This window comes from Ambystoma mexicanum, chromosome 4p, assembly GCF_040938575.1.
Source record: "Ambystoma mexicanum isolate Mex_15411 chromosome 4p, UKY_AmexF1_1, whole genome shotgun sequence".
NCBI lineage: Eukaryota > Metazoa > Chordata > Amphibia > Caudata > Ambystomatidae > Ambystoma > Ambystoma mexicanum.
Genome location: NC_090927.1, coordinates 1,163,938,482 through 1,163,961,512, shown reverse-complemented (window position 1 = coordinate 1,163,961,512; position 23,031 = coordinate 1,163,938,482). Strand labels below are relative to the sequence as shown.

At 46.9% G+C, this 23,031-nt stretch overlaps 1 protein-coding gene across 17 annotated transcripts in view; it reads left to right on the top strand.

Annotated features, from left to right (window-relative positions):
- Positions 1-23,031, top strand: part of SYNE1 (spectrin repeat containing nuclear envelope protein 1) — a 1,651,720-nt gene that overhangs the window by 1,218,834 nt on the left and 409,855 nt on the right. For all 17 annotated transcript variants that reach the window (XM_069606781.1, XM_069606782.1, XM_069606785.1 and 14 more), the window contains 3 exons: positions 16,299-16,499; positions 17,453-17,626; positions 18,897-19,028. In XM_069606781.1, the coding sequence (XP_069462882.1) occupies positions 16,299-16,499; positions 17,453-17,626; positions 18,897-19,028 (507 nt within the window). The remainder of the gene's footprint in view (positions 1-16,298; positions 16,500-17,452; positions 17,627-18,896; positions 19,029-23,031) is intronic.

Genomic DNA, 23,031 nt, shown 5'->3' with positions numbered 1-23,031 from the left:
CCTTTGCCAGACACCAATAACTTATTTTTTACTTCTTCATATATTCCCAGTACTAGTCTAGATAGTACTATGCGGCGCCGCCTTCCACCCCCTTTCGGAGCTAGGTTTCCGTCACTTCTACTTCTTCACTTATTTCTTACTCCTAATGGCCATATGCAAAGAAAAGATAAAGAAAGTTTTAAGACCTGTCTTTAGTAGACTCCCGTAATTCTCTCCCCTACCTGCCCACGTTCTCCTATTCACAAGTTCCCCTCCCTTCCCCTTTATGATCGCTCGCACTCGGTACTCACGTGCCCGTCTTGAACCGATAGTCTCCGAAACTGGGTCCGTCCAGGCGGTGTTGCCTTTCTGCTCAACAGTCAGCCCCGGCTCCGGCGAGCGGTACTCAAAGGGGATTTTGCAACCGGGATCCCGTACCCCATCTAGTTTGAGTGCGCACTTCTAAGCGTACCGGTCGCCGTTGGCGGGTAGCTTCCCGGAGCCGGCTCACCGTGCGTTTCCCTTTCTGACCGGAGATTCTCGTGCCAAAAGGGGGTCGTTAAAAGGAGTTCAGGAAAAATAAATTTGGAAATATCACGCTATCGGGGTCACCACTGAGTGGAAGCGCCCCCAAGTTAGCACGATCCTCCCCGCAATGGGAGACAATAATGGACACTCCCGTAATGGGAATAAGGCCAAGACAGAGTGCGGGTGAGCGTAAGTGGGAGTTTATCCAAAGAATATGGCATGCAAAGAACTCTGCAACCTCCGAGAGCGCTCTGCCTGACAATCGCAAAGGCAGGCGTATTTCTAATACAAAAAACGTCATCAGAACCTACACACTATAGGGGGCACAAGTTAATTGGGATTGGGTGGCGTCGACTAACTATAGGTGTTGCTGCAGCATGGTTGGTCCGGGTGAGATGTCGTCACTGGTCAGCCTCGTGGGTTGGGTTGGGCCTGGCAGGCCGGCTCGAGGTCATCCGGGCGGTGTTGGTACGCTGGGGCAGCCTGTGACAAAGATGAATGCCTTCCCTGACTTAGGTGCCCTAGATCATGCACATTGCAGTTACTTAAAACCCCATATCTAACTTCTACAGTAAATCTTTCAATCAATACAACACAGGAGGAATGCACCTTGTGAGGGGTCTGGTGGTCATCTGTTGGATTTACCGGTGTCCTGACGTCTGGTATTTCAGGTCGAGGGGCTGGGCTCTGGGGGGCTTGTGCCGGGTGGTACATGTTTTATTACTACGTTAGAAGCTACTATGAAGGGGGCTCTGTGTCTTGTCCCATTGTCGGGGGTCTCCTTGGGGTGGTCTGGGGGATTGTGGGATTTACGAGAGGGTGCTGGTAGATCAGTGGATTCAAACGTGAGTTTATTATCGTGCTGTAAATAACGCAGGTGGCGGCCGGTGGCCTTGGATGCTGTGTTGGGGCCTCTGACTCTCTGAAGTGGTTCCAGCTTGGCCGGGGGAGGTGGGGGAGCACGGCACAGGCCTTAGCTTTTTTCTACTTGGCAGGCTTCGTAGGGCGGGAGGGAGAATGGCCTTGCATATATTCACAAAAGGTATTTTCCTCGTGTGTTGCCTAATTTTGAATACAAAACTTTTATATCATTTGTCTTCTTTAAACTACTATACCATACATATATACTTCGAGTTCATTAAACATTTCGTTAATATATTCAGTCTGAGTACCTTTTCGTTACCTAACATTATATTCACTACAGTATTTGATGATTTTATATACATTAGACGTTACATGAGGTAGTTCTAGGTTATGGCCTACAGAGATTGATACTCGCCGCTTGGGGTGATTAAGAAAACATATACGAGTTCAGGTTTCTACATAAATTTGAGAGAACACTTATACAGATAAAGGTTATACGTTTTGTCGACATCTTTCTCTGTAGTTATAGCAGCATTAGTCCAGACCTGGGGTGACATCATATAACGTTACATCTTTATGGTTGATTCACAGTTTGCAGAATCTGTTTAAACAGAGGTAGTTCGTTAATACCAATACTTGAATTATTTTCTACTTTCTTCAGATAGTGATGCTTCAGCTTTTTCCCCGTCACCCCGGCCTCGCGGACCAGGTCATGCGAGGTGCAATATTACATTGTGAACGATAAAATGTTACAGTGTTAGCATCTCGGGTTAGCTCATACCCGACTTTCTCATGGGAACGCGCTCGCAGCGGATCTACCAGGGCTACTGCGGCAGGGATACTTGGAAAGCCCTCCAAAGGTGGGGGCCGCGCTACAGCGCGCTGAACTCACGCCATCTTTGCTGGGCAAGAAGGCTTCTAGGCCTATCTAAACGTTAGTGTGAGTGTATGATGGATATGTGGGGGCAATGTCATCGGCGGGCAAGCCCTCCTCCACCTGGGCCCGGGTGGCATGGGGGGACGCTCGGCGAGCCATGGTCCTCACCTGGGGAGAATGATGCAGGAGAGGGGGGCCTTTAAGGCCTGTCCTCCCCTACACTAATCATGAGTGCCCTCCCCGTTGGCAAGTATTTACTCTTACGTCCCGTCCCCTTTCCTCCATACTGCATGGGAGACGGAACCTTTTTCACCAGAAAAATCTTCTGCTCCTCTAAATCTAGAGGCGTGCGGAGGCGTGGCCCTGGGAGCATGCGCTGCCCTGACTGCGCCCTCTAGCGCCACACCTCAGTCCCTTTTTCCGCACCAACGTGAACGGGCCGAATTCACCAGCGCTCCTGGGTTTGGCTTCGGCCATGTAATTTCACGCGTGGATTCTTCCTCTATATCTTCTTTTGTCTTTGTGTTCAATAAGTATGGTCCTCAGACGCTGCAGCTCCTCCCCGGTGCATGTCGACTTCGACTAGGTTCAGCAGGTGCCCATCCTGCAATGGGCCTTTTCCAACTTCAGACCCCCACGCCCTCTGCCTACGTTGCCTTGGCTCAGACCACGGTTGGCAAGCCTGTTAAGCATGCGGCTCGCTGTCCTCGAAAGCGCTGAAGAACACACTATCCAGGTGGAGGGAGCTCTTTCAGCTGTCTCCTTCTGAGGATATCAAGAGTTTTGTGAGACGTTCCAGGCCTGAGGTAGGGCCTATATTTTCATCTGCACCTCGCAAGGGAGACTCCTTCCCAGGGACTCTCCTACGCGGGAGGGACCGGTCAGGTCCTTTTACCAACTCACGCACCGAGGCTGTCACAGCTACCGGCCTTTGGGCTGAGGGGTCCTCTGATCCTCCTGGTGTCAGGGTTGAGGGGCCGCTAGGCTCTATTATCAGGCTTGTGCCTGAGGGACTCCGCCCTTGTACTGGCATCATGGCCGAGGGCCTACGCCCTGTTACCGGCAGTACGTCCGAGGGGGCACCTCAACGCAGCTCTAACGACCCCCGGGTCGAGGTTGATACACCTACTGGGCACGTGCCCAAGGAGCGGGGCAAGTCGCTTGCCTCACACATAAGAGACTTGGCAGAGGCTGGCCCAAGCGAGCCCAGCAACACGTCACAGCCACGTGGTAGGCAGCTCAATAAAATAGCCAACGTTCCAGATAAGGACACCGGTTCGACGCCTCTGCATGACTTTGGCGAAGAATGAGTATCAATGTGGGACTGGCATCAACCAGGTATGTGGCCTACGGCCTATCCTTCTTATGTGCAAGGCTGTTTTCCTTTGCGTCCGTATGTACAGGGTCGGCAGCGGCTGCAGTTGCCTCTAGTAACCCCCTGAGTGCCCTCCTCCTCCTGCTCCTCCTCCTTCGGCCAGCGAGGACCGGATCTTTGAGAGGCTCCTCGGCCTCATGAAGTCTCCTGATATGGGGGCTATCATCAAGGACGCAGTCAGGGAAGTCCTTCCCGCTATGCTAGAGGCACCACAGACGCCTCCGCTGATGCCTCTGGCCCCGGCGCAGCTGGCTCCTCAGCCTACTCCACAGGTGGTTCCATACCAGCCTCTTCCTCAGCCTCCGGTGGTGGTCCCCGTGCCCCAGCCTCCGGCTCCGGATACTCCTCCTCCTCCTCCACAGGATCCCCAGACCCTCAGGATACTGATGAGGACGAGGATCCTGACACACCATCATCAGCCAGGGCCTTCCATGAACATATCGCGGGCCTGGCGGAATATCTGGGCCTCCCACAGCCCCAGGTCGAACAGCCGGCAGAGGGTGTCCTCGCTGAGGCCCTCACAAAGCGCCCTTCTGCCAGAACGGGAATTCCACTGCAAACCGATGTATTCTCCCTCGCCAAGAAGGGTTGGTTCAAACCACACTCCGTCCAGTCAGTCAACCGCCGCCTGGACGCCAAGTACAGGCAGATGGAGGGGGATACACTCTTGCTCTCCTCCCATCCTCAGCCACACTCCTCGGTGATCGCTGCGGCATCACTGTACTCCAAACCTCAGTCGTCCTCGTCTTCTTCATCGACGGCGCTGTTAGGCAAGGAGGAGAAAACCTTGCAGGCATACGGTAAGAAGCTGTATTCCAACGCTTCCTTGCACCTGCGACAGGCCAACGCAGACACCATGCTGGCAGCCGCTAATCGGAGATTATGGTGGGAAATTGCTGACTTCTTCTCGGAACTCCCCACCCACAGCCAATCACGTTTCAAGGCGGGGCTAGCCGAGGCCAAGCTCGTGGCGCAAGATATCATGGAGTCCACGCTGGCAAACATTGATACCTCTGGACGTGCCTTCTGTATTGCCACGGACATGGGAAGGATGGCCTGGCTCTGGGCAATCAAGTTCAACCCGGATGTCCAGGGACGTATTCTAGATCTGCACTTCGAGGGCAGTGACCTCTTCCACTCCAGCACAGATGAAGAGCTGGACAAGAAGAAGAATAGCTCTCAGACGGCTAAGGCTTTATCCATTCTGAAAAAGGCCACGCCCAAAGCGTACTCCTAGTCTCAGCAACGCTCGGATAAGGGTCGCTCATCTGGAGGCTTCCGCGGCTTCCAGGAACGGAGGTCTAGGTAGCCAGAACGCTCGCTGACCCCATGTCAGCGCAAGCATCAAAAAGAGGGGATGGGGGGTCAAGGGCTTTTTCCAGTCCCCCTCCTCCGCCTCTGCCTCTGAGGGTAAAAAGTCATGACAGACCCACTCGGGTCCACGTGTCGCCAGTGGGGGGCAGGCTTTCTCTTCACGCACACTTCTGGCGACAGAGCTTCGCGGACCCCTGGATCCTGTCAGTAGTATCCTTGGGGTACCGTCTACCTATTCCTGCCTCTCATCCCTCCTCTCCCCCTCTTCCGCAAGTTGGGACAGCAACTCTTTTGGCGCGAATTTGGTTTGCGCGTCCTGAGCAAGGCCGTCCAGGATGTCCCAGCCTCTGAGCGGGGCTCGGGCATTCTACTCCAGGATCATCGTCATTCAGACAAAGAACCTTGTTGACCTCAGAGTTTTACTGGACCTTTCCACCCTCAACCTCTCCTTACCTCTCCAGAGGTTCAAGATGGTGATGCCATCTTTTATTGCAGAGACACTATGCAGGGGAGACTGGATGCCTATCTGCACGTCCCGATCTGGCAACCCCATCAGTCATTCCTCTGGTTCAGGATCATTTTCAGTACAAGGTCCTCCCTTTTGGCCTCAACTCGGCCCCCAGGGTTTTTACCAGACACATGAATGCGGTGGCAGCCCTCCTCCAGGCTCAGGGCCTCCATATGTACCCCTAACTAGACGACTGGCTCGTCAGGGCTACATCTCAGGAAGCAGTTCACCACTCCACCCAGGCACTGATGAACACGCTACACGACCTGGGCTTTCCGCTCAATCTCAAGAAGTCACAGCTGCAACCCACACAGTCGTTGACCTTCCTGGGCCTCATCTGGGACATGCGCTCCGAGAGGGCCTTCCCCTCGGAGGACAAGATCTCGGCCATCGGCAGTGCCACGCTCCACTTTGTCAGCCGAGGTGCTACTTTGGCTTGGTGGTACCAGCATTTACTGGGCCTCTTTGCAGCGGTACTGCTGGCCGTCCCCCACACACGGCTCAGGATGAGAAGGATTCAGCTCCACTTCTCAGTGTCATCGAACCAGGAGAGGGGATCGCAAGCCGAAATCATCAAGATCCCCACTTCTCTCCACCCGGACCTCACGTGATGGTCCGAGGACTGCAACCTGCGGACGGGCATGCCCTTCAGGCCTCCCGTCCTGCAGGTGACGATTACCACAGACTCCTCCCTCGAGGGCTGGGGAGCACCTGGTCCCGTCAGGAACAAGATTACCACATCAATTGGCTGGAACTGAACGCCATCTGGTTAGCGCTCAGAGCCTTCCTTCCACGTCTCAAGAGAAGGGTTGTCCTCATCCAGACAGACAGCTCTACCAGTATGTACTACATCAACAAGCAAGGGGGAGGACCAGGTCCCCTGCCCTGTGTAGACTGGCGATCAACATGTGGGAATGGGCCTTGGAGAACGAGATCCTCCTGATGGCAGTCCACCTTCCGGGGGAATCCAACCTGGAAGCGGACAGGCTCTGCAGGTTGGGAGCGGACAACTACGAGTGGCAGATGAATGACCTTGTTGCACAGGATATCTTCCACAGATGGTGCCTCCCCCAGGTAGATCTCTTTGCCACCAGGCACAAGAAGAAGTGCCCCAAGTTCGCCTCCTGGCAGGGGCAGGGCCTAGGCTCCCTGGGCGACGCCTTATGGATCCAGTGGAACGGCATGTCAGCGTACGCCTTCCCGCCCACTACACTGATTCACAGAGTGCTTTGCAAGTTCAAGGAGTCTCAGCAGCTCAACGTCATTCTGATAGCTCAGTGGTGGCCAGCCAGGCCATGTTTCTCGAGCTGCTCAGCCTCTCGGAGGTCCGTCCAATCCACCTCCCGACGGTCCCATCACATCCTCTGACACAACAGGGGGGCAGGGTCGTCCACCCCGCCCCTCAGAAGCTGGCCCTCAGTGTGGTTCCTGAGGAGGTGACGCTCAGCCACCTCAACCTATCCCAGGCCAATCTGGAAATCATACAAGGGGCTAGGAGCAGGGCTACCAGAGCCCATTATAAAAGTAAATGGACCAGTTTCTGCCACTGGGCCCACTCCAAGGATATCGACCCGCTGGCTTGTTCGCTGGACGACGTACTGTCATTCTTGGCGCACCTCGCCAACTCTGGCGTGCAGGTGGATACCTGCCGCACATATCTCTCAGCCATTGGGGTCTACAGGAACTCGGAGGAAGGGTTCTTCTCCTCCTCCAACCCGATTGTTGGGAGACACCTGGCCGGACTCGCTAGACTCTACTCGCCCATCAGGAAGCCATGCCCCGTGGGATTTGAACCTAGTCTTAGGCGCCCTCGCGCACAAACCGTTTGAGCCTATGCGTCCATGGACATCAGGCTAGTCACCATCAAGACGGCCCTATTAGTCGGCCTTACTTTGGCACGCAGGGTCAGTGAGATCCAGGCCTTAGTCTCCTCAGAGCTGTACACTACCATTCACAAGGATAAGGTGGTCCTGCGGATCCATCTGGCATTTCTACCTGAAGTGCCATCAGCCTTTCACCTAAACAAGGAGATCGTCCTTCCCACATTCTTTGCTGACCCGAATGACGAGCCTCAGAGAGTTCTGCACTGCCTAGATGTCAGGCGTGCCCTGAAATTCTGCCTACCAAGGGCTTCCGCAAGTCAGATGCCCTGTTCATCACTTTTGGAGGCGCCAGGCCAGGCTATCGGGCCTCAAAAGCCTCAATTTCCCGCTGGATGGTCTCTGCCATCAAGGAAGCGTACGAGGGCCAGCATAGACCCCTTCTGGCGAACATGAATGCGCACGAGGTCAGGGCCACGGCAACAGCCATCGCTTTTCAGCGCCATGTGCCCTGGCAGGTCAAAAGCAGGATGGCCACATGGGCGACTCCATCAGCTTTCTGCAAGCATTACTTTTTGGATGCCGGCTCCAGGTCGGAAGCGGCTTTCGGATAGGCTGTTCTCCGGAACCTGTTTGCTTAAGGTGGGTCTCCTCTCCACCCTGGGGCTACATTCAGTTGTAATCACCCATGCAGTATGGAGGAAAGGGGACGGGACGTAAGCGTAAGTTACTCACCGTAGTGACTAACATACTCTTAGCCCATAGTCCACTTTCCTCCATACGTCCCACCATCCTCCCACCTAATAATCTGGTGTTATTAGGCAATGGTAAATCTATTGTCGACGCGTCTTTGGGGACTGAGATCTGGCGCCGGAGGGCGGAGTCAGGGCGGCGCATGCTCCCAGGGCCGCGCCTACACGCCCCTCTAGATTTAGAAGGGAAGAAGATTTTTCTGGTGAAAAAGGTTCCGTCTCCCATCCCTCGCGAGGGACGCACATGCAGTATGGAGGAAAGGGGACTATGGACTAAGAGTACGTTAGACACTACGGTGAGTAACTTATAATATTTAACAACTCGAGTAGTCTAATGGGGTTACATGCATGATACAGGTGAACAGACAGCACAATGCATCAATTTAGCCATGCACTGAAATTTAGGAGCTGTTATATCTTGTGTTCACAAAGAGGTGTCGGTCATTGTTCACAACAATGGGTCTGCTGCCTGCAGGAAGAGTACTGCAGAGTAAGAGCCTACCACTTTTGATCAATTGTAAGAAAAAAGCATCAGAAGCCACATGTAAGCTAAATGTAAAAAACACCAAAACACTGTGCAGCTTCCCATTCGAAGAGCAGCATTAGGTATGGTTTTGCAGTTGACACAGCTTCAAAAAAGGGCATGTTTAGAGGCGGTGTCGGGTGCAAAACAGTAATACCTACACTCTCAAACAAATATTTTCTATGACGACTGGTAAACCTACCGAGCAAGCACAATTTCCTTCACACATGTGCAAACATTTTGCAAACCTGTAGTTGCAGCTGTGTGGGGGACTTGCATGTTCCCATGGATTCAGTTGTTATTCATTTTTCAATGAACAGGCTGTGGCATGTGGATGTTTGAGTTTTCACCTTAATCTGATTTGCGTGGATTTCTTCGAGTCATGTTCCTGTCCACACCAGTCATGCGTAATAATTCACTTTTGAAATACTCCCTTCTTAGCTGACATATTCCAAGTGATCAACATGTTATGATACCTCCTTCGGTACCTGAGCACATTAAACCATATATAATTGACAATATGTCAGATTGTAGGAAAGGACAAGCATTGATATCTTTGAAAAGCTGCTACCAGTTCTGCAGAATAATAAAAACAGAATTCTGACACACCGCCACCCCCCACCGGTCCCCCTGCACTTGCCGCCTGGCCCACTTTGCACTGCCACCTGGCCTAACTTGCACTTCCTGGCTGGGATAGCACCCTGTTGTCCCAGCATCCCTCGCACTTAACTGAGAGCCCGCGGCCTACCTTGCACTTCACTTTGCGCACCTGCATGATCTAAATGTCGTGAGGCCTAGTAAGATTGTTTGTCATGGCTTCCCTTTGTTCCCTTTCCTTGCCATGTTGCGCCTTGAAACACGTTTATAGGCGCATAATAAATAACTCATCAATCCATCAATCAAGCCATGTTTCACATGCGGGTGGCTCTTTCCATGACCGTCTCATCAGTATAGATCTTTTAGCCAAAAGCAGACCCAGATTTAGAAACCTCTGTTTGGTTACCTAACTTTTGCCAGCAAAGCCCAATATGCAGTCCCTTGCAGTTAGATTCAGTTGCCGATCAACTATGTCTGTCAGAGTGCGGCAGATCATGGACCAATGCTCGCCCAGCTTTGGGCATGAGCACAACATATATAGCAAAGTGGCATTTACAGTATGGCATCTGGGACAGTCCTTCACACTATCCGTTTGAAATAGACTGTTCCAGAGTGAGGGTAGTACAACCTATTGAGGAACTTAAAATGTATGAGGCGATACTTGAAATTTAATGACACCCCTTTCATCAAAGCACATATAGCTTTCCACTGTGAGTCTGTAAACTCTATTTGGAGATCCGTGCCCCGTTTCGCCCTGGCATTTGTCCCCGTCCGTGTGTCCATGGTTTGTGCCAGTTTGTATAATGTGGAGATATGCCCGATAGGAATGCATGTGGGGAGTGGGGGGGGTTCCTCTGGGATAGTCGGCCAATGAGACACGAATGCAGCTCTCACCCAGAGATAGTTGAGTAACTGCAGAGGATTGTCTCCTACGTGCTTTTTCAAGTCATTCCAGTCTGTAAATCTCCCTTCCATGTACAAGTCCTCCAGGGTGGAAATGTCAGCCCCGCTTCAGACTCTCTCAATAACCTTGTATGTGGTGGATGACAGTTTAGGCAGCCCCCAATAGCCGGAGTCGCTTATCATAAGGAGACATCAGCTTTTTAAATGTAATTTTCTCCATGCATACCAGGTTGCTCCTACTGTATCTAATGGGTGTGTATGCTGTTATGGACCTCCCGCCAGTAGTGATGTGAGGCCCACTTCTGTTTGTTCTAACCCTACATGCAGAGAGCAGAGAGTATCCGCTGTCCAGTAATTCACGTAATGTATCTGCGTCACAAAGAGGTACAACTCTAGGTCAGGGGTAGCCAATCCCCCGACATCATAGGGTTGGGCCAAGGGTGCCCATCTCATTCTAACTTGGCCATTAGACCAAAGAAATTAGGCACTTGCTCTAATGAGTTCTGTGAAGAATGTATGTCCAGGCCACAGCGGTATATTATGAAACATATACTATAGTTTAGGTAGTATTTTCATTTTAATCAACGATAATCTCCCTGCTAGTGACATTGGGATGTTACCCCATCGCCGCAGTTTAGCTCTCATGACTGTCATGTAGGTCCCGTGGTTTTGTTCCTTTGCTAGGGATGAAGAACGAGTTACTAATATCCTTAAATATCGGAGTGAGTGTTCAGCCCATTGCAACCCCATCGTATTAGCTGGTTCCAGTGTGCTTTCAGTTAAAGGGAATATTTCATATGTATTACTGTTTAAGTGAAGACTCTAGTATCTTGCAAAGTCCACCATAGTTTTGTTCACTACCGATAGGTTGGCCTTGGATGAACAATTGTAAGTAGCACGCTTCCCTTCCCCAACCTTGCCTTAATCCCTCTGTCTACTGTTAGCCAGAATAATTACTCAGAAGCCCTTTTGCCCCATATCTTGGCTTCAAGTAATGCTTGCACACTCTTGTCTTAGGCAATGCTGATATTATAATTGGCTTGCAGTAATATTCACACCATTCTTTGGCTTTGGGAAAGGCAAATTTCAATTGGGGAAATACCTTATTCATTCTTGGCTTGGGCAATGCTTGCTCTTTCCAACTTGTAACCACAATATCTGAACACTTAACTTCAATTGTTAGATGTGCTTAACTGCTTCTGTAAAGATTCAGAGGTCACTCTTCCTCCAGGAATCTTTATTAGGCACACGCGATCACTTTTTTCTGTGTTTTTACAAGTTTTAAGTTCAACCATCGTGTTTCACTGTGTTTCTTTCTTAAGCGAGTGAAAGATAGAACTTTATTCCTTTCTATGTGGGCTGCACAACTTCTATGTCTTCTGGCTTCACTTTGGACCCACACCCTTCCTCGCTGAAGGTGTCTCCGATCCGGCCATGCAATCAAGGAGCTCCTCTTGCTCCCGAGACTTTCGGCTGCACAGCAACTTCTGGCCAGGGGTGGACTGGCCTATACAGAACTCTGGAGATTTCCCGGTGGGCCTCTGCACCCTGGACCTCTTTTCTGTGGTATTTCCAAATTTTCTCATAGGAAAAGCATATGGCTTGCTGAAAATGTGTCATTTGGGGCCACTTTGAACTTTATTTCCAGGGCCTCTTTTGGTCCCCAGTAATTATTTCCAGGGCCTCTTTTAGTTCCCAGTCCAGCCCTGCTTCTGGCCACAGTCTCTGCCATGCTTCCTGCTGCGCAATCTCTACAATTAGGCTCAGATGGGGAAAGGCAGTTTTCCTTCACACCTTCCGTGGCTCAACCTCTGCACATCAGAGTTCAGGGGAACAGGACCCCTACAGGAAAAGCAGGTGAAATCTGCTGTATCAGAATCCTAGTGTCCCTTTGGTTCCCCCACTTCTGCCTGGATTCCCAACACTGTGTCTTCTTCCTTCTGCCTCTGCTACTACTGCATACACTCGAGCCACATCTTCAGCTCCTTTTAATGGCCTGCACCTGAGGGGTCCTTTTAACCCTCTCAACTTCCCTCAGGTGTGGGCTATCAGGCTTAATTCCCAGACTGCTACTGCCACATGTCTCTTCAGCCCTCTTCCGCATCCCAGTACTGATAGGATTATGGGACTTGTAGTCCCCAACAACAAAATTAGGTCTTTTTGAAAACTGCTTGGTTTTAAAGGTATATATTATTTCCCTTAAAGGTATTTAGGGACGAATTATTGGAATTTATTGGCAAAGTTTATTCAAGGCAACATTCTTAGATTCCCTTCCTTTATACCTCTGGCAGAAAAGGGGATTCATATCCTTGGGGATCTCAAATAATCTTTCCTTTCCTAGAGTGTGTTCCGATTTTATGTCAACTGTGCCCATAACCACAGATTGTATAAGTGGTTCACATACATCATAACAATAGGAGGCCATTACATGTTTTGGCCCTTTGTTAGGGAGAATTCTCTGTTTAGGCTGAATTTCCTAACCTAGTGAGTCCCCGAGCAGCTTTGCTGGATTTTTGGGGTTTATTTTTTTCTCCTGCCAAGAGTGAGACTCTTTTACCCTCACTCTTGGGCATGATTTGAGTGTGTTTCTTTGAATCTAGATGTGTTTAATGGGCTATGGGGTCTTTTACTCCATAGGGCTTCATGTGTTTTTGTGATGTGTGTTACACAGCACCCTCAAGTGCAGTGACACAGGGGTGTCATAATGACCCCCCAGTATAGACTCCATACCCTGGAACTGACTACTGTCTCCCAGGGCATGTAAAGTCACCATTGACTTTACTAGTCTTAAATTCTGAACAGAACCAGTACAAACCATCATATTGTGGACGTACTGGCTGGGGCAATTCAATTGCCCCAGGGTCTGTTAGTCGAGGGGGCACGTCTCCGTCCCCCCTGATCGGGTTTTGGCTGGTAGCAGTGGATACTACTTTTTATATTCAACCGTGAATATTTTCCTATGGGATTTCCCATTGTTTTAGGCTACTATCTTTATTTAATTATTTACGGCAGCCTCGAACATACCGCCGGTTTATTTAATTAATATTAATTCTCCGGTTGGTATTTTTGCCAAAACTTGATTCTAAAATGGCGTTTGTGTTCTCTTCTCTGACTCCAACCCAAGTCGAGCCCTTTGTTCCACTTTTTGGCGGGCTTCTCCACAGAAGCCCTCCAAAGTGGTGCCACTCTGTCTGGGGTACTTAGGAGGGGTGGAGGGGGATTTAGGCACCTTGGACTGAGTTGCCTAGGCAACTCAAGTCGCACTCCGTCCTGATTGGCCCAAGTGGTGAGTCGACCGGCTCACCACTTAGCATGTTTGAGTGACAGCTAGGCTGAGTGAATGGGGGTTTTCTGCATAAAAGCAGGGCTTTGGGGACTGGAACTTCAGAAGTCGCCACAGGACCCAAGAATCCGACGAGGGAGAAGCTGAGCCGACCTGCCACGACACCACCACCGGTGGAGCCCTGCTGGACCGTCTCACCACTTTTCCCAACGACAGAGGAGATCTCCCGCCGGAGAGTCTTTTCCTTTGACTGGTGGGGATAACCAGTTTCACCGTCTTTTCGCCTTCCCGACGTACCTCGTGGCCGCCTTGCCTGTGCCAAGCACCCCGGCAACCGGGATACCACGTTTTACCACGACCGCAAACAAAGGTACCACCTTTAACCGGAAAACTCTGCGGCTGGTTTCTTCCCTGGTAGTGCAACGACCTTCATCTTTCCTCCAAGTCGAGATTTCTCTTCCCCTGGACGACAACGCGACTTGCACCCACTGCCAGGAACAACTGCCACCGCTGGAGGATCCTTCCCACTGAAGGTACCGTGTCCCGCCCGGCTTCCCTTGCTACCGACTGTACGGGGTAGATTTAGCCCCCGGCTTTCGAACCTGGGTTAGCCTGGGACACCCTGGCTAAACTTTCCTAAGCCTCTCTAAACTCTTTTTGAACTCTCTGCAAGACTTTCAAAGCCTAGAGAAACTGTGTGATCTTGGGCGCATTTGTGCTCTGCTCTCTCTAAGAGTGGGCCCAGCCTTTGGACTTTGGCTCACCAGTGACTTTTGCTCTTCTGCCTTGCTAACAGTGTTCCTGAACCTTAGAGTGGTGTACCTTTCGGTTCCCAGTCAATTGGTCGAAAACATTTGGTCGACAGGACAACTGGTCGACACCATTTGGTCGAATGCCAAATGGTCGAATTTTTTTTTTTTTTTTTTTTACCCCTTTTTTGGTTTTTTTTGGGCCCCCCCCCTCAACCCCCTTTTTTTTCTTTTTTTTTTTTTTTTCCCCCACACGAAAACCCACAAAACACATATATATATAAAAAAAAAAAAAAATTCGACCATTTGGCATTCGACCAAATGGTATTTGTATTTTTTGTATTTAGTTTATTTATAAAGCGCAGCCAGGCCCTGGGGCATATGGGCGCGTAAGGTAAAGCTGGTTACAGGGGAGCAGTTAAACAGAGTTACGTTACAGTTACAGGAGGTTACAGTTACATAAGTGTGCAGTTACAGGAAGGTTACAGTTACATAAGTGTGCAATCAAAACAATACGGTCGGCCAGGTTCCAAAATGTGCAATCAAAACAATACGGTCGGCCAGGTTCCAAAATGGTTACAGGTAGGAACTGGCATAATAAGCAAGTGCATGCGCAGAAGTTAAGCTGTCAGGAGTCCGTGTTAAGGAGCCAACACTTCGTGCTATGTTTGAACCGGTTGAATGAAGGTTCTGCGCGTAGATGAGGGGGGATGGTGTTCCATAGTTTGGATGCTTGTACTGGGAAGCTAGCTCCACCTGAGTTGAGGAGTTTAAATCTTGGTATGGTCAAGGTGTTAGTTTGGGCTGCTCTAAGAGGTCTCAAGGCGGAGTGTGGTGTGAAGTGGTTAGTGATGTATGCTGGAGCAAGGTTAGCCCTGACTTTGTGTGTGAGGGCAAGCGTTTTCAGTGATATTCTGTGCTTGACAGGGAGCCAGCGTAGGTTACGTCTGGTCTCAGATATGTGTGCTTTTTTGGGGATGTTCAGGGCAGCTCTGATTGCATTGTTTTGGACTACTTGTAATTTATTCATATTTTTATGGCTGGTGCCCAGGTAAAGGGCGTTGCAGTAGTCTATCTTGGAAAGGACTAGAGCTCTCGCTAGAGTGATACAGTTGGGTGCGGAGATGAATGGTCTGCATGCAGTGATAAGCTTACAGGTGTAGGCAGCTGATGACGCTACTGCGTTAGTTTGTTTAGAGAGGGATAAGGTAGCATCGATGTAAATACCAAGAGTTTTAGTGTTATTAGAGACTGAGATGAGATTGCCATCTATGGTAAATGCTTTGAATGAAGGATTGAGATTTTTAATCCTGGTGTCGACCAAATTGCAGTGGACCAGTTTGCTGTCGACCAATTGACTGGACACCGTACCTTTCCATATTCTGTCTTTTTCCCTCCCTTTCTCACAAACTTATTGGAGTGCCATCTAGTGTGTTTTACTGTGACTTATCTGATAAGGAAAAAGGGGTGTATAAATTACAATAGTAACTGTGTTTAGAATATTTTACAAGAGTGCTGGAGTGTTTCAAACCGTGTGTTTTTAAATAAATAATGATATACTTTGATACCAAAGCTCTGGTCAGTGTTTGCTTGTATTATTGTATCTGAGTGCCTATTGAGTATACTTTGCATACTGTCTAACTCTTCTTGAGAGAAGTCTGACTGCTCAGCCACAGCTACCGGGTAAATCTTGGTGGTACAGACTGCTACCAAGTGGGTTTACTGCCAACACCTGTGGTCTTAAATCTTTTGCAGTGTTCCCTAAGGGGACTGCACAGGTTTCTGCCTAACACCCTTTAAAAGGCTCTCCCTTTTAAAGGATAAATACAGCGCGTCGTCCCATGGGATCTCCTCACCACCCTGGGCCTTGCCTCCTCCCGCATACAAGTGTCTGCCTTTCCCTGGCCACCTGGGAGGAGACTTTAGGCAGGGGTTCAGTGAGGGATCCACAGGATTCATCACAGAGGGACTAAAGATCATCTCTTGATAGCAACAGTCAATGTTGTGGTGGGCATACATGTTGGCCAGTCATGATCCCTCCACCTGAAAGCACAAGAATATGCCAAGTTAATCTAGAACTGGCTTTTATTTTGCACCATCCTGTGCAATAGTGTCTGAATGCATGGCATGTATGCAAGAATTCGTAGGTGAAAGGGGAACTTGGGTCGGGACGGAAAGGGTGTTATGATCCAAGAGTCTTGATGTTTGTTTTTCTCATTCCCAAAGGACATGTATGATGAGTTGATGATGGTGATCGGCGCCCGACGCAGTGGACTGAATCAAAACCTGGCTCTGAAAAGTCAATATGAACGGGCACTACAAGACCTAGCAGACCTGATAGAAACTGGACAAGAGAAGATGGCCGGAAGTCTAAAAGTTATGGTTACATCCAAAGAGGAGGTGCAAACACTTCTGGACAAACACAAGGTAAATAATGGATCAGTGGTGTTTTTTCCAAAGTGGGTCCGGCTAAAATCCTCCACAGAATTGAAAATGGAATTTGGTGTATCCAGCCACTCTCTTGCACTCTAATGCTCTGCTGTTCAGAGACTTGACAAGAGAGCTTAAAACATTTTTGAAGCACCGGGACAGGATACATAATAAGTAAATGAGGATACATAATCATTTGCTAGAATATAACAAACATTTGGTACTTTCAAACGTCCATGGTAAGGAACTCCAAAATCACTGCAGACTTGATTGATAATATTAAATTCTCCAGCATTGGATCCTTCATATATTAACTTGCTTATTGAATATTCCTTCACATCGGCGTTGGAGAATATTTAATAATTGGGTGAATCTATAAAAGATACCAATACTGAAGAACTACAAACACAGGTATGTACATTTGATTTACACACTGGTACACAGTGGATTTGCACACTATTCAAGGCACAATATTCATTGCTGCATTGTGATAACATTAGCAGCTTGGATACAGTAAAGCAGCTGCTTCCAAAGGATGTATATATTTGTTCATCTTTTAATGGCTTTAATATGCCTTGAAGGCCACATACATTGATCGTGTTGCCCTTGAATATTGCATCAAAGCAAAGTATATTCTAGATTTCAGAGTCAAAATAAAGGAGCAAAGCCAAGTTGATTGCGTTAGTAAAGAGCTGGACTTGGCCAATGGGGTTTACAGGATCATAATTATGGGGTCATATCAAAGCACTACAAAGGTGGACAGATAATCGACCTGGTTTCAAACAAACTAATGAATCCTGTCTTATGCCATCAACTTGTGTGTCAAATTTAAGTGCATCTGGTTTCATTCTCTGTGTGTCTCTATCTTTAACCAAAATAGCCTGCTACAATGTTGGTTTCTCGGTTTGAACCCCCTGATAAGTTTCTTTCTGTGTGTGTTTAACTTTTAGGAGTATTTCCAGGGACTGGAATCTCACATGATCCTGACAGAAACCCTCTTCAGGAAAATAATCAGTTTCTCCCTGCTTCGTGAAAATCAGTCTCATGCAGAACTCATGTCACAGGCCTCAACGGTGCTCAAGCAGGCCCACAAGAAGGGTGTGGAACTAGAGTACATTCTGGAGGTGAGATTGTATTTGTATAAAAGTATTCGTGCCATGCATCAGAGATTGCCAGTTTAATTTCGTGTACACCTTTTTTACACATTTCATACTTTGACAGTTGCAAAACAGGCCAAGAGCAAAAGCAAAATGTGGCCTCTATCCCATCCCCACGGCATAGGTGTCGTTGCTAAAATCGCCAACCCTTACAAAGTTTACATGCATTATGGCAGATGCAATTTGATGCATTCGCATGGGTCCATAATGTGCAGGAGCGGGGCCGATTTTTAAGCTAGTGTGTTGGGGCGGACCTTGACACTGCCGTGGCTGCCCGCACAATTGAATAAACACAGTCCATCATTTACAACCGCCAACTTCACATGGCAATACAATCAAATAAAAGTTGCAGGTTATTAATATATTCAATAAGAAAAGTACTCAGCCAACCTTAATTTTTTATTTTTTTTATTTATTGTGCCATAGTTCATTTTGAACTTTTAACACAGTTTCTACAAAAGACACCAACACAGCAAACCTTAAGTGCAATCTGGTATAAAAGTGCCTCTTGCAATTGCAATGCAAACATTTGTGATGTGAGGCAGCGCTTTTCCTTTTCTGACCTACCTTGTGATTGTGGTGCACCTCAGATGCCCAAGTTTCTTGAGAATGTTGAGCAATTGCAGACATCCTTCCACAGTATCAGCATATTATCAGTATACGTTTAAAAGACAAGAAGGTGTGCATTTTCCAGCACGCTATTTAGCTCTGCTTTGTTCAATCTTTATTAAGAATATTTTACTGAGCACCTGGCTGCCCTCTGAATTCAGGCCCAGATCTCTGCCCCCCACCCCCCAGCTGCATACCTGCACTGCCTCTTTGCAACCCTTGCACTTGGATCTGTATCTACAACCTTACAGTCCCCTTACCTGCACTTATTTGACACTCTGTCTGCACTTAATTCTTGCACTTGCCACCTGCTGTCCGCACTACTTGTTGCTTTGATCCCGTGTTCAGCACTTTACACTCCTCCCCTGCCCCTTGCACTCTCCTCCATCCCTCTCCCCTGCACTTGCAAGTTCTCAATGTAACTGGGCCTAGTAAGAACGTTGTCGTGGCCTCCCTTGTACCCCTCCCTTACACTTGTGTATAGGCCCACTATAAATGAAATATCATATCATATACCCCATTTCATAGAATGTGTGCATAAAAAACGATTACGAGGTGGATTTTTATGACACGTGTTGCACTTAAATGCATGCTGTTAGTATAATGTTTGTGCTTAATCTTGTTACAGACATGGACATACCTGGATGATGACTATCAGGAGCTCAGCAAGCAGCTGGAGGCTGTGGAAGGCAGCATCCCAATTGTGGGCTTAGTGGAGGAGTCCGAGGAAAGGCTCACTGACAGGATCACACTTTATCAGGTCAGCTGGACATTTAATTTGTCAAGTATTATGTTGTTGGTGAGTGAATTAGGTTCATAGAGTACTACTGCACACTTGGTGATTAGAGACAGTGAATCCGAATTGCAATACAAATCCATAACCACTGTCACAATTTATTGATGCAGGTATAAAATACGTCTTTCAGTAGTTTAAAGGTTGAGATGATTGTGACTACATTATTTTGTATATTTGGTTTCTTGCATTTTGCATTAAACAACATAAGCTTTGTTACCTCACATGCCAATAAACAGATCACCTTAATAGCCCACACCTGCATTTCCGGTAATGGTATGATCCAGTTAAAATGCTGGATAGCACATTGTCTAGCATTTTAACTGGAGCTTAACCTTCTTAAAATCTGGGGCAGAACACTGCAATGTATCGGTATTGTGGTATTAAGGTTAATGGGGTACACATTTGAACAGGGTTTTACTACTTCTGTTACAAAACAAGCATGATAAATCAAAAAAAGAGAAAACAAAATGATTTGTGGCCATGGTTGCACAATCAATAAATGCGTTGTTTTTTCACTCATCAATGGATTTTTAAAAGCAAAACATGTCAAAGCTATATTAGCCTGTTCAGACGTGCAGGAGTGTTGTCTAGTCTGAAATGCTTGTCATTTCCTCATAATAAAAGTGAATGCCAAAGGGTGCTATGGAATAAGCAAAGTTGCCGTTTTAGGCTGAATTCGTTTTCACTTTCAGACTCATAAGGCAGACATATTTCAAAAGAGGTGTCATTTATTTTGTGCATAGTCCCAGAAGCACAAAATCAGTTAAGATGTGTAGACCATTTAAAATTGTGGCCTGCAGGAAAACATGAAATTCAACACGTAAGCGTAATATTGAATATTCTTCCGAGCATTTTTCGATACAACAAAGGAGGTTAACACACTAATTAAATTTGTTAAACTAGTTTAAACGATTTAACCAAAAACAGTAGCAGGTTATGGTTTGTTTTATATCGTAGGCGTTGATCTTTAAGTGGATATTTACTTCTTGGCTGCGAGATTAGCTAACACTCTTTGGTAGATTTGTTTAAGAACCTCATGTGGAGTATGCAATATTTGGGAGCCTCCCTACAGATAGATGTACCTAGTTTACAAAAGCCTTAACTCAAAGCTAGTGTAGATAGTTGTAACAGAGGCCTTTATGGGGTGTAATACATATTGCACAAAAACCCGGTTTCTTTTTGAGGGTTTCATGGCAGACTATCCTAGTGTTTATGGCTGTCAAACCAAGACATTGATTGGTGGAAAGTGTTGGATATCGTTGCCAGAAAAGTCCTTAAAAATGTTTCACACTGACCTGAGATTTAATTTGGTAAATGGTGTGGAATTTGATAGACTGACATGTTCCAAAGATTATGTTACTGAAGTTGAGTAAAACAAAATAAAAAGCAGACCGTATCCTAGGGTTACACAAGATCTTTTCCGCTCTGACCTTTTCAGTAGCTTCACACTGTAACATTGATGTTGCGTTATAAGTGAAGGCATTAATGCATTATTGGTACTGCTAATGAAATGAAGAAAGTGATGAGTGCTCAGACAACTTTGGAAGATTGGGCTGGGTGTTTGCAGGTAATATGCACAGAATCCAACAATGAAGTTGGCAACTTTGAGCCCAAAATGAGTCAACATGACAAAGTTGTGTTATTTAAAAGTCACAGAATATGGCAGATAACAAATTTCATACCTACTGCGTAAGCATTTTGAGTGGGTAGTGGAGAGAGCCCAAGGAATGTTGAGGTATCTATACTATAAGGAAATACTGGAAGCAGGAAATGGGAGTTGTGTTTCTTTTATGTGTGTCGTTTTTGTAGCATTAAACAAACTACTGTGCCCAGTTGGACTTCTAGACAAGCAAAATCAGACAAAGGCTGATTGGTTTAAGGCATGCCCCACATGAGAACAGGTCTGGCAATGTAAATGTGTGTCAGGCTTTCTCAAATCTGATGTTGTCCCCGGAAGCTGCTGAACCCCCGCAGTCCCCTTTGGATGCTAACCTCTTAACTGGTATCAAACAGTTCAGTTGAGAGCACCCCCAAGGGAAAGGGGGAAAATGGGACAAAATAATAAACTTCAGGTTTTGCTCAGCTTCTTTATCTGCCAACCTGTTGGTGAAAATAACAACAATTCACTTTAGTCACTAACCTTTGAATTCCTTGGCTCTGACTTCTCTTTATAAATTTTAGTAAATAAACACGCCACCATACCTGATTATCCTCTGTGAATAACGTAGAGGACGTGTATGAATTCTACTGAAGAAAACATAAAAATAGAGTCTTAGATGCTCTTACTGATTTCTTCAATTCGGTTTTGCAAAAAAAACTGCTAATCTCTCTCAGTTTAAGGAGTTTGTCTTCAAGCAGTTCAACTGTCTTTTGCCCAAACAACCCGCTGGAAATATTATACATGTAGTTTGTATTGGTGTCTAGATTCAACACAAATTCCAAGAATGACACTCTAACTATTCAATTTAAAATTGTTTGTTTTCTGAATGTGTAAAAGTGTTCATTAATTGGATCTTTTGCTTGCAAAGAAGATCGCTCGTAAAAGAAGCGTTCCTTTTACCAGAATATGCGCATGCGTGAAGATATTGTTTACTCCTTCTAAAATGGAAGCGCACATGAACAAGGAATTGAGTTCAAAAATGAAACTGGATTGGGCGCATGCGTAAAGGAATAGTCTTCCACTCTTCTTAATATGAATTGCTCAAACATGAAAGGAGAAATTCCTCAGTTCCGGAGACTAATCCTTGAAGAGGCAGCCCAGTGAAGATCACGCGCCAGGTTAGAATGTTAGTAAATTAAACATAACGCCTCGGAGTCGCGTGGCTACCACACTGTCACTTGCGCAGACAGTGTAAGATTTCTAACGCTAGTCCGACGCTAAGAAAAGCACTGTTACCGACAAAAGGTACAGTACTCAATAAACTTCTATACGGCCGAAAAAACACACGACGCTAAAATGAATAACAGACCTCCACACTCCAATTTGCCAGGTGCAAAAAAATGTGACGCAGTTCAATTAATTTAAATACAGTTCTAGAAGTTCAAAAATAAATTCTTGAAAGAACAAAAAGAACTACTATATAAACAAAAACTAAGAAAAACAGGAACAAGTTAATTAATAGTTTTGATATTTAACTCCTGCTTGATAATCATAAAATTCCATAAAAGATAATGAAATCACTTAGCTTGCTTCTTTCTTTCACCGGAACGTTTTCTAAGTTTCTTTTTAAATCTCCAACACTTTCCTGGTCCAAATAACTAATATTAGGCACAAGGGCCTAACTAAAGTTTTCTAAAACTTAAGAGCTTCAAACATAAGACCTTCCAGCTGGGCTGCTGACAATGAAAGGCGGTTTAGAATGTTCCAACAATGCCTTTCTTTTACTTCTGGCCAATCACTGATCCTTTTGGAATTCTCCATTTTGACTTGGGAAGCTCTCCACACTCTGCACAGAAAGTTAAGGCCCAAACCATACTTTATGTTAATCATATCCTCATTTCATCTCATTCATCCAAATCCCACGAAACCTGACAATACCCCCCCCTTAATGCCCTGTCCCAGGGCCAACTTTAGAAGGATACTTTCTATGAAATTTTGCGACTAATTGTGGTGCATGCACATTCACCTCATCCTCCCATGTACGTTCCTCAGGTCCGAAACCTTCCCAGTCTATTAAATATTGTAATTTCCCTCTTAACCTCCTGGAATCTACAATTCTTTTCACTACAAACTCTTCAGATGAATTCTCTAACTGAACTGGTGAAGGTGGATGTACAACTCTAGTCCCCTGAATAACAGGTTTTAATAGACTAATGTGAAAGGTGGGATGAATTTTCAAGGAAGTAGGTAATTTTAACCGTACTGACACTGGATTGATCACCTTTTCTACTTTAAATGGACCTACAAAACGTGGAGTAAATTTGTTTTTGCCCTTAATTCTCAAATGTCTAGTCGAAAGCCAAACCA